The sequence below is a fragment of the Sus scrofa genome, chromosome 1 (genome assembly GCF_054392235.1).
Source record: "Sus scrofa isolate SSC_HxYL_T2T_F1_AM1 chromosome 1, Sscrofa_HxYL_maternal_Yorkshire_Landrace_v2.0, whole genome shotgun sequence".
NCBI classification, from domain to species: domain Eukaryota; kingdom Metazoa; phylum Chordata; class Mammalia; order Artiodactyla; family Suidae; genus Sus; species Sus scrofa.
In genome coordinates, this window is record NC_139383.1 from 148,397,639 (window position 1) to 148,409,800 (window position 12,162).

Consider the following 12,162-nt stretch of genomic DNA (forward strand, 5'->3'; position numbering starts at 1 on the left):
ACCTGCCCCCATAGCCCATATAAGAGGTACCCACCACCTAAAAGCCTGCACTTGTGCAGACAAAGTTGTTCCTATGGTGATCCTGCATCCTCCCCACTGCACTCCCCAACAATGGCACTTTGCTTCACTGGTGGACCCAGGCCCCCTCCTGTACTTCCTAGGCTGTGGTGCACTGCTACCCAGCCCCTTTGGGCTGTTTCCACACAGTCATCCCTAGTCATCTCTCTAGAACTGACCTCTGAAGCTGGAGCCTTAGCACCCAGCCCCAGTACAAGTGTCCCAGGCTGTGGTTTCCTGGGCAGCAGTACAGATGGTCTGTGAGGCTTTCTCTCTGCTTTGCCCTCCTCAGACTGGCTGTTGGGCTTTTCTCTGAGGCTTTGAGGTGCCCCCTCCATCCCAGTTTATCTTCCTGTCAGTTAGGTGGCCTCCCAATGTGCAGATTCCTTTCCTCTTCCACAGCTTCCTCTCAGGAGTGCTGGTCCCATCTTGATTCCTTTTTTCCTCATCTCTCTTTTTCTCCTTTCTTTCTATCCAGTTATGTGAAGGGTTTCTTGCCCTTTTTGGAGGTCTGAGGTCTTCTGCCAGTGTTTAGTAGATATTCTGTGTGAGTCACTTTACGTGTAGATTTTTTTTTTTAATGTGTTTGTAGGATAGGGCGAGCACCACATCCTACTCCTCTGCCATCTTGATCTTGCTCTTATTTGCCTCTTCCATTCTCATTCTCTCTCTAGTGTGCAGTGGCACTTCCCAGAGGCTGCATGTCTTGTGACATGCAGCTAATGGAAGGTGTGCTTGTGTGGTCTTACGCTTTGATCATTTTTAATTTCTAGTACAGTAAATATCAGTAGGTATAACACATACACGCTTATGCTCTTTGGGGGCTGTAGTCATTTTTAAGAGAACAAAGAACCAAAAAGTTTGGGTACTGCTGTGCCTCACAAACCCGAGATGAATGATGACGTTCTTGGTAATGCTGTCTTCCTTGCTTCTGATGAACCTAAGGCAGTAAAACATCCTTCTTTCCTGGGAATTGGCTGAGCAAAACATAAATTGATAGGGGAAAAGAAGTCCTGGAAAAAATTTCAGAAACTGATGAGACTTACATGGTGATGTTGAAAGATGAGACTGCCAGGTGAGATTAAAGAGAAGCTGGACAAAGGGGACTCAGGAGATGTGAGAAACGCTGGCAAGATAGATAGGGACTTGACAATGGAGGCTGGATGGAGCAGGTGGTGGGCACCAGGCACTGGGAAAGTACCTGGTATTTTTATTAAATTTCTCATTGCTAAATGGAAACCTTTATTTTAAAAAGAAAAGTGATCATCTAATCAATAATTTGATTTAAAAAATAAAGGATTCACGGAGTTCCTGTTGTGACTCAGCAATAACAAACCCAACTGGTATCCACGAAGATGTGGGTTTGACCCCCGGCCTTATTCAGTGAGTTAAGGAGCTATGGCGTAGGTCACAGACATGGCTCAGATCACACGTTGCTGTGGCTACGGTGTAGGCTGGAAGCTGTAACTCTGATCTGACCCCTAGCCTGGGGTCCCAACTCCCATATGCCTCAGGTACGGCCCTAAAAAGACAAAAATAAATACATAAAAATAAGGGATTTGGTATGGATTAAAATCATGAATGCTGTGAAATAGAGCTTACGGGTCATCCTTAAAGAAAATAACTAAGGAAACAATACAATGAATTTAGTATTCAGAGACTAATCCATCCTGAAAGTATGGGGGGAGGGGTTTCTGCCTGTTAGTGAGCAAGAGTTCCATGTTGGGAAATAAGTTTCCTGAGATTTCTAAAGTGCTTGGGGGCTAGGTATCTCTTACCAGGATTCCTGTAGTACATCCCATAGCCAAGGGAATCAAGTGCAGTCCCCATGCAATTAAACAGCTTGGTATTTTGTTTTACTTTACGTAGTCAGTCCATAATAACTTATAACAGTTATCTGACTTATAAGAAATTTGCAACATTGCTAAAGAATAAGATAAAGCTTCAATTTTATTTTAATTTTTCTTAGGTTTTATTTATCGCATTTCCTAATATTCTTTTAAGTAACTGATAAATTATTTTGTTTTGTTTTTTTACTGTAAGACATGTGAAAATGCGAGGTAAAAAGTTTCCCTTAGTGTGTGTTCTTTGAAAAAATAGCAAAAAAGTTTCCAAATGAAGTATTTCACAAATGATAAACCCACTTGTCAATGGCATCTCCCTTTATAGTTTCCCAATAAATTTTTTTAAACTTTATAAACCTTTGTTTATTTGCATTTTAAAAAGATTATGTTTCACAAGATATTTTGTTTTGATGGTCAGCATAACCCTCTGCATCACCTGGCTGATTGATAAATACAACTCGGAAGTCCGTCCCCTAGTCTGGATTCTGTGGCTGGCTTTCTGTGGGCTCCCTGACAGATGGATTCCCACCATTGGGCCCTTCTGGCCCAGTACTTGACCTAGAGGGTTGCCTGTTTCTAAGAGGTCAGTATTGGTAGTGGGGCAGTACTATGGAGCAAAAAAGTGTCCAAAAAGGAGTCAGAAGATCCAAGCCCCCAACAGCCTGGAGACCTTGAGCAAGTTCCTTAAACTAGATGGTGAGTAGCTTCTCATTTCTTAAACCTGGTCAGCTCCATCTCCCCTGAGTGCTTCATACTGTTGCTACAAGGATCAGACCAAGATCACTGACAAACTATAAAGCACTATGATGTATAAGAGAGAACCAAAAATTTCACTGGAGTGTGATTCAGCTCAGAGGTTCTGTCAGCCCTGCATGGGGACTTTATTTAAGGTAAGAAAAAGAAAGGAAAGGAGGAAGGAAGGAAGCAGGAAAGCAGGAAAACAGGAAGATGTAATGTGAAGCCAGATCTGCTTTATTTTTGTGTTATGTTGTGTTTTGTGATGATGGTCCAGAAAGATTCACTCTGGCCAAGCTGACATAATGATAACAAAATATTAACCAGTCCCTCAAGGGCTAAAACTCATAAACAGAAAAGAAACCAGGGCATACACCCCTAGCCATGGTGGCAAAGGAGTCAGGAGTCAGGCAATGGAAGCCTGGGATGAGAAATGTTTATTTCGAGACACTGTGAAAACTTGGTCTGAGCCTCTAAACGGCAGTTTCACAGCTAGATGACAGTACTCGGCAATGTATGGTTAAGTTAAAGGAAGTCATTAACAGTCTTCCACAGGCTTGGTTTCTTTATTTGAGAGTCTTACATCAGCTCCCTATCTATTTCTACAAAACAAAAATATCTTGTGAAACATAATCTTTTTTAAAATGCAAATAAACAAAGGTTTAAAAATTTAAAAAAAATTAGTGGGAGACTATAAAGGGAGATGCCAATGACAAGTGGGTTTATCACTTGTGAAGTACTTATTTCATTTTGAATCTTTTTTGTTTTTCAAAGAACACACTCAGGAAAACTTTTTACCTCACATTTTCACATGTCTTACAGCAAAAAAGCAAAACAAAATAATTTATCAGTTACTTAAAAGAATATTAGGAAATGTGTTAAATTAAATCTGAGAAAAATTATTCATCCCCCCCCTCCAAAAAAAATCTGGTGAAAGTCACCAGTCAATGTGAGGACCTTAAGAAAACAGGCAAAAAAGGAACACTACTGGCATGTAGAATGTGGCATCAAACATAACCCAACTAATGTGTGTCTGGATGTAAAGAAGGGGAACAAAGTAGGTACAATGACCTAGTCTCTCTTCTGGGCACAGGTGTCAGTTTTTGCCGCCAAGGGAGTGACCTAAAGTACTGTAATGCTCTGCAGGAGAGAAAAAAAAAAAAAAAAGCAGAGTTGAAATGAAACCAAAAATAAGTGTGATATAGTCTCACAGCCCTCCAAATGTATTTGAAGTAGCCAGTCCCAGAAAAAAATCCTATGTGGCTACCTGACCCCTGCTAAAGCAGCAGGGAAACTAGAGGAACTGACTGCCCAGTCCCCAGGCGGGGGTGGGGTAAGGTGGGGGGCTGAGAGAGGAGGACAGTACCTCTCAGAATTCTCTGCTCTTACAATGTCAGAATAGCTATAATGTGAGTGGAAACACGTGACAGCCTGGTGAGCTAGGGCCAAGATCTACCCTAGAAAAGATAAACACCAGTTCTGACATGTTTATGATCTTTCTAGACTTCAAGATAAGTGCATAACATCTCCTGTTCACCTGAGAGAGTTCAGATCTTACCTCGTTTCACAGAGAAGGAAAGTGGAGCACAAAAGGCAGATGAATGGCTAGCATAAAGCTCCTGATGGTAGATGACAGAGTGGGTTCAAACCCTTCTTCTGCTGCAAACTCAGGATTCTTTCTTAGGTGACTATTCTGCTCCATATAAAATGATACCATTTCAAAAGCTTTACTATCCTTACCAAGCTTCCTGGAATTTCTTCATCCTGGAAGGCCTCTCTTGATTCCGCCGACTCCTAAACCATCTTTCAACCTGGCGCTCTGTCAAGTTACACTTCTTTGCCAGTCCATAAATATCAGTCTGAAAGGGGATAAAACAAGTGAATTGAGTGCATATCAGCAGAGTCAGGCTGGCAGGTATCAGAAAGCAGTGAGACTGGGTTACAAGAGCTTGTGCGCTGGAGTGGAGATGCTGCATTAGACCTTGAGCCAGTGCATTCACCTCTTCTGCATGTGGAATCACATACACACACCCTCAAACAGAGAGAATGTTAGTTCCCAGAATGCTGACTCTCCCAAAGTTGGAGGCAACCCATATGTTCAAGTTGCCTGTGTGGCTCCCTTAGTTGGTTTTATTTAGGGCCCCCCAGGTTTCAGGTAGAGAAGTACAGTTTAATACGTCAATCAAGCCAAATCTCTTCATTTTTTCCTATGAGGAAAATGGGACCTTGATACTTGTAATAACTTGTCCAAGACCTAAAACTAGAAGCAAAGTGAGGATAAGAACTTAGGCTTTTGCTGTTTCTGTTATTTCACATGATCTTTCTAACAGATCCAGAACTTTCACATTTAATCAGATGTACATCCTATTTCAAACTAATCTGAAATAATTCCAGTCATAAAAAATAAGGATTGCAGACTATAATTATAACGATTGTTTCTCTTCTGGGAAGCAGAAGCTGTAGGTTATGATTTAAAATTGAAAACAATATCAATGATGGATTAGCTCAAAGGTCACAAATCTGAAGTTCTCCCAGGGCCAGACAGGAAACAATGACCAGGTGGACCAGTTCTACTTCATGGTGGGATTTTAAGTTGTATTCTTTCAACACAAGCGTGTTTTATATGTTAAACCTACAGTATTTTTCACTTCCACAAGGAAATAAGCTCTGCAATTTTTTTTGAGATACCAGTCCTAATGACCTTTTGTTTTCCAATGTTGAATACAAGAAATATTTCAGTTTACTCTTAGCTTTACTATGAGAAAAATAAAATAGCATAAAACTGAGGGAAAGCTGAGGCAGAGTGGTTAATCTGTCTGACTTCACATATGTCTATCCTCAGTATATATATTTTCAGGTAGACACTGCAGAGAGTGAAGAACCTCAGGGAGCAGCAGTGTGATGGAAAGAAGGGGCCCTGAATGCGGCCACAAGGTTTGGCTCCTCCATGCAGAAACCACACTCAACCCTTTGGCTCTCACATGTCTTACCTGTAAAATAAACTGGACTAGAGAGCTTTTTGCTCTGAAAACGTTTGAGTGAAATGTTTGAGTGTATCTAGAGAGAATCTAGCAAACTGGAATGTCCCTAGGCCCGCAAGACCTGCTTTGTGTCCGTCTTATGGTGCCAAGTTTTCTCTAGCTCTCCTCCAGAACTGCACACTCATTTGTTCTGCATCAGAGATCACTGTGTTTTTGATGAGGAAAAGGACTAGATAACGCTTTGTGCTGTTACTTCATTTTACCAATAGCAGGAAAATCGATCTGTGGGCCAAGGCTGTTGGTTTGTTATCATGGTTCCCTCTTAGGATATTTTGAAGCTATTGTTGAGATCCACATATAGACACACACACACATACACACACACACACGAATAGTGGACATGCCACCACACATACACAGTCACAAAAGACATGTGCAAAATCACAGCTCAGAACTTTCCCCAGTGGTTCACGAGTCTGGTGTTTTGGATCTCATCAATTACCACGTTACACCCAGCTGTGCTAACCAGCCACAGACTGACACTACACACACTAAGTGTTTCTGGTTTTGTTGATGCAGCAATAGCAGCTGAAGAAGCCTCCTCAGATCTGTGTCCTTGAGTGTTTTAATAAGTCAGGGGTTACGTACCCCCTTATACTGCAGTGTCCTGCTGTTACAGGTCTGGAATACTTTGTTATAGCTAACACCCATCCCCTGAATGAGCACAAAGTTTTTGACTCCTCCCAGCAGCATGTGCTGCTTCAGCTATACATTAAGTAAAGTGCTATCTATCTATGTGACATTGGCCAAGTTAATGTGTGGAGGTATTATTCTGGGCTGCATATCTGAAATCTCTATTAAGTCATAAATTTTGTTTTCTTCTACTATAGCCTATGTTTCTAAATTCTAGTACCTTTAATCTGTGGGTATTTTACTGGCCAACTTGTCCTCTTGATCTGTTATACAAATATTGCCTCAATTTTATAATCTGTGAACAATATAAATTAGCTGTCTTAACTATGTTTCTTCATCTTCATGGTTTAGTAGATTAAACTTTCTAATGCTCTGGGGTTGATATATAACATTTCTTCTTTTATCTTATGCAAATGTCCAAATTATATCTATACTAAGCCATACTGTACTGTCAAGTGAGTTACAACAGTTACTTGCAAATACAGCTCCAGCCTTTGAGATACATTTTTAACATTCTATTCACAGATGTTTAACATTCTATTCACAGTAGAAACAGCACAGGACAGGGAACCATGGGCTATGGTCCAGCTTTAGATTCAGCCGTTAATTACCTGCATGACCTTCGACAGTTCATTTCCTCTCTTGAGCCTTAGTTTCCTCATTATTTCCAAAAAGGAAAGATGACCTAATTGCTAATTCTCTTTCAGCTTTTCTTAGTTTTTCTTTAACTGTCACATGGCTATTTTCTCTCCAAAGCAGGCAAACTTGGTAATAGCTGAATTTTCTATGTATTTTTAAATATTCTGAAAAGCTGAAAAGAAGCTCTTGCTACAACAAGCAGAGCAAGTAACTGATAGCTAGAACTGTTCCTCACATCTTATACAAGGTATTACCAAGGTTACATAGTCTCAGATAGAAACAGAGAAGGATAGTAAGGACTCTCTGAAGGAATCCTAACCTTTCACAAACACAGTTAAATAATTTCCTCTCTGCAAAATGTATAATGGTTTTGAGGTATTACTATCACCAGTGGTAACAAGAGTATTTAGATGACTGCAGTCTTTTAGAGCACGTAGACATAAAGAACATGTGGAGATGGCTTATTAGACTGTCCTCATTTTATAAAAAAAAATGCAAATACAGAAGATGAGGGCAGAACAAGTTAGAGACAGTGCTGGCTAGCCATGAATAATTCTGGGCCCAATGCCTAGTGCTATGTGGTTATATCTCAACATGGTGTCTTTGTGCAGGGAGCCCATCAGACCAATGATAGAAAGGATCACAGAAGCAAGTGAATTGAGCAGATAAGTTCGGGAACTTAAAAATCCATCTATCCAGGAGTTCCCATTGTGATTTAGCAGATTACAAACCCAATGAGTGTCTATGAGGATGTGGGTACAATCCCTGGCCTTGCTTAGTGGGTTAAGGATCCGGCGTTGCCGTGAGCTATTGGTGGAGGTCACAGATGCAGCTTGGATCTGGCATTGCTGTGGCTGTGGCTGGTAGCTGCAGCTCCAATTCAACCCCGATCCTGGAAACTTTCATGTGCTGCATGTGTTCCCCCTCCCACCCCCACAAAAAAAAATCCATCTATCCTAAAGCTGTGTTAGCATATACCCTCAACTTTCAAAATTACCGGTGAGAGCTATCTGTGTTCATTGCAGCGGGCGTGACACTTTTTTAGAGAAGTTCTTATCTCATCTCTCATTTAAATATGGATATACAATGAAATTAAACCTGTCTGGACACTATTTTTTTTTTACAACTATTAGGTTAAAACATTTTTCTATGGTATGTAAACACACAGTGCACTACAACAGTTCATCAAGTACATCTCATGTTGAGAAGAGTATTGTGACTCTCCTGATAGTTCCATCTCTGGGGAGTGGGCGGGGGCACAGTATGTTTCGGAGTATTTTGAGGCCCTGGATAAAATAGTGTCCTGCTTATGAAAACCACCCAACAGATACTTTCATAGGGTGTGTAGCATATACTGACAGTGCCTCAGTCATCAAAAGTGTCAGATATGGGCTACTTTGCCTTAACAAGGATCTTTTTTCATTGGTATACTTAGTATATATTCCACCATTAAAAGTTAAACTTTGATCTTAATACCCAAATTATGGCATTGGTTGTTAGTATTCAATACTATAATCGAACGCAAGAGCTCAATTAGTAACATTTGTTATTTTATATTATAATATATATCTGTCACTTTATGTTATGCTTATAATGTTGTATAACCTATCAATGGAGAAAAAAATCCAAATGAATCAAATCATTTGCTGCTCAACTGGAACAGAATTCTTGTTCAGATGAGGTAAGCCACAGATGACTGAAAGAATCATTAAGAAAGGAGATTTTTAAATCCAAAAACAAAGAATTTGTACTTACTTGAGATGGGTGCCTTGTGGACTGTTTGAAAAACTTCTCTAAGGTGGTATTCGGTGTAATCTTTTGCACTTGTTCTTTAATGCCAAATGTTTTTGCTAGAGGTGAAGCAATAAATCTGCAAAAATAAGAACAGAAGTAAGTTTGAAATCTCAGAGTGAATCCACAACGTCATCAGAAAACTCAAGCTATAACTTTAGATTCCAAATGAAAGATCAATCATTGGGCTACCTACAGCCAGTATCTGCCTTACAGAGTTCAAAGAGAGCAAAATGTGAGAACTTTTATACAAGCATTAACTTAAAAAACCAAAATACAGCTGATTCTTTAACATCACAGTGGTTGGGGTGTCAACCTTCAGCAGAGCAATCAAAAATCCTCCTTATAGAACTTATAGTCAGTCCCCACATATGCGGCTCCTCCATGTTCTGCATCTGTGGAAACAACCAACTGTAATCTAGTTCCAGAGTGTTTACTACTGAGAAAAATCTGCTTATAAGTGGAGCCTGCAGTTCAAACCGTTGTGGTTCAAGGGTCAACTGTACCTGCACAGTTCTAAAATCCATCCTGTGTAAATGTGTATACACAAGATCCAGGAACTAGGATAAACCATTCCACGTAGAGTTTCATTTTTAAGATTACCAGGGGTTAAAACAAATAAGAGTTTTGTTATTAGAAGTTTTATTTGGTGATATTATCTTAGAGAAATTACTATGGCCCTATTTGAAATTCTAACTTACGGGGGAAAAAAAAAGGCATGACTCTTAGGTAAATATCTAGAAATAGGATTGATGGGTAGTATGGCAAGTATACATTTAACTTTATAAGAAACTGGCAACAAATCTGACTAGGAACCATGAGGTTGTGGGGTTGATTCCTGGCCTTGCTCAGTGGGTTAAGGATCTGATGTTGCCATGAGCTGTGGTGTAGATTGCAGATGCGGCTCGGATCTGGTGTTGCTGTGTCTGTGGTGTAGGCTGGCAGCTGTAGCTCCAATTCTACCCCTAGCCTGGGAACCTCCATATGCCGTGGGTGCGGCCCTAAAAAGACTAAATAAATAAATAAAAAAGAAACTGGCAAATTGTTTCCTAAAGTGGCTATATCATTTTACCTTCCCACCAATGATGTGCCAGAGTTCCACTTATTCCATATCCCTGCCAGTAGAAGGTATTTCCAGCCTTTTTAATTTTAGCAATTCAATTGGATAAGTAGGGGTTTTTGATTCTATGCTCTAATTTTTATTACTTCCTAACTTCAGCTTGTTTTAGTTTTAGTTTGCTTTTTCCCCCGTAGTTCCTTAAGGTAGAGATTGATTTGAGATCTTTCTTCTTTTTAAATATAGGTGTTTATAGCTATAAATTTCCCACTAACCACTGCTTTTACTGAATCTCCTAAGTTTTGGTATGGTGCTTTTTCATTCATTTCAAGTGATTACTTTGTGATTTGTCCTCTGACCCATTGGTAATTTAAAGTATGCTGTTTAATTTCCACATATCTGCTAATTTCTCAATTTACTTCTGTTACTGACTTCTGATTTCACTTCATTGTGGTCAGAAAACATATTTTCTATTATTTCAGTCTTCTCACATTTGTTGAGACTTGTTTTAGGGGCTAACACATGATCTGAATGTTCCCTGTACACATGAGAAGAATCCATATTCTGTGATTATTGGTGGTGTTCTTTATAGATGTCTATTAGATCTAGTTTATTTATAGTGCTGATCAAGTCTTCTGTTTCCTTGTTGATTTACTGCTACTTGTTCTTTCCATTATTGCAAGTTGGTGTTGAAGTCTACAATCATTGTTGTTGAATGGTCAATTTCTCGCCTCAGTTCTGTTAGTTTTTGCTTTAAGTATTTTGGGACTATGTTGGTAGTTATATATGTTTAAAATTGTTACATCTTCTTGATAGATTTACCCTTTATTAGTATAAAATATCCTTTGTCTCTAGTAATAATTTAAAGGCTTTTAAAGACTAAGTTGTCTGGTATTAGTATAGCTACTCTAGCTTTCTTTTGGTTACCCTCTTTTGCTGGTATATATTTTCCCATCCTTTTACTTTCAATTAATTTATGTCTTTGAAACTAATGTACATCTCCTGTAAAAACTATATAGTTGGATGATATATTTCCCTATCTACACCTTTTAGTTGGAGTACTTAATCCATTTACATTTTAACGTAAATTGCATTAATTACTGATAAGACAAGATTTATACCTGCTCTTTTGCTACTTGTTTTTATATATCTTATGCCTTTTTTGTTTCTCTATTCTTCCATTACTATCTTCTGAATTAAGCAGATATTTTATAATGTACCTTTTTAATTCTCTCTTTCTTTTTACTATTTTAAAAAGTTATCTTCTTAGCGATTTAGGGATTACCTAGGGATTACAATTAACATCTTAATTTATAACTTCCTAGTTCAGATTAATACCAAAATTATATCAGCATTATTCAAAAACTCCATTACCTCCCCTCTCTGTGCTATTACTGTCCTATAAATTACATATTTACAAATTGTGTTCTCATCAACATAAATTTAAAATTATTATTTTATGCAGTTACCTATTAAATCAGGAGAAAAATGTGTTACAAACAAAAATGAATTTACATTTTCTTTTTATTTCTTATGTAAGTAACTTTACTGGTGCTCTTTAATTCTTCACATGGATTCAAGTTATTGCCTTTGTCCTCTAATTTCAGTTAGAAGGACTCCCTTTAGTATTTCTCATAGGATAGGTATTGGCAACAAATTCTTCCAGTTTTTGTTTATCTGGGAATATCTTAATTTCTCTTTCATTTAGAAGGATAGTTTTGCTTGGTAGATGGTTTTTTTCTTTCCTTTATTTGTCCTCACATTATCTTTGGCCTCCACAGTTGCTGATGAGAAATCAACTCAATCTTATTGAGGATCCCTTTTATGTGTTGAGATGCTCCTCTCTTGCTGTCAAGATTCTCTTGATTCTTCCTTTCAAGATTCTCTCTTTGTCTTTTAACAGTTTGCTCATGATGCTTGTAGATATGGATCTCTTGAAGTTTATCCTACTAGAAGTTTGTTTAGCTTCTTGGATGTACAGATTGATGCTTGTCATAAAATTTGGGGAATTTTTTAGCCACTTATATCTTCAAATATTTTCTATCCTATTCATTTTCCCCGCTTCTTCTGGAATTCCCATTATGCATATCTTGCTATGCTTAATGGTGTCCCACAGGTCTCTGAGGCTCTTCATTTTTCTACATTTTTTTTTTTTCTGTTCCTCATGCTGACTCTTTCTACTGCCTGGTCAAATATGCTGTGAAAGCCCTCCAGTGAATTTTTGATGTTATTTTACCTCTCGAGTCCCAAATTTCTATTTAATTTCTTTTTATAATAAAAAAATTAATATATATATATGTATATATATTAAATTTCTATTTAATTTCTTTTTATAATAAAAAATTAATATATATATATATAGTCT

General features: G+C 38.4%; 1 protein-coding gene across 8 annotated transcripts in view; it reads right to left on the minus strand.

Moving 5' to 3' along the window:
• Positions 1 to 12,162, minus strand: part of CERS3 (ceramide synthase 3) — a 124,223-nt gene that overhangs the window by 61,380 nt on the left and 50,681 nt on the right. For all 8 annotated transcript variants that reach the window (XM_085016984.1, XM_021098471.2, XM_005659788.3 and 5 more), the window contains 2 exons: positions 8,705 to 8,819; positions 4,377 to 4,495 (listed from right to left, as the gene is read on the minus strand). In XM_085016984.1, the coding sequence (XP_084873110.1) occupies positions 4,377 to 4,495; positions 8,705 to 8,819 (234 nt within the window). The remainder of the gene's footprint in view (positions 1 to 4,376; positions 4,496 to 8,704; positions 8,820 to 12,162) is intronic.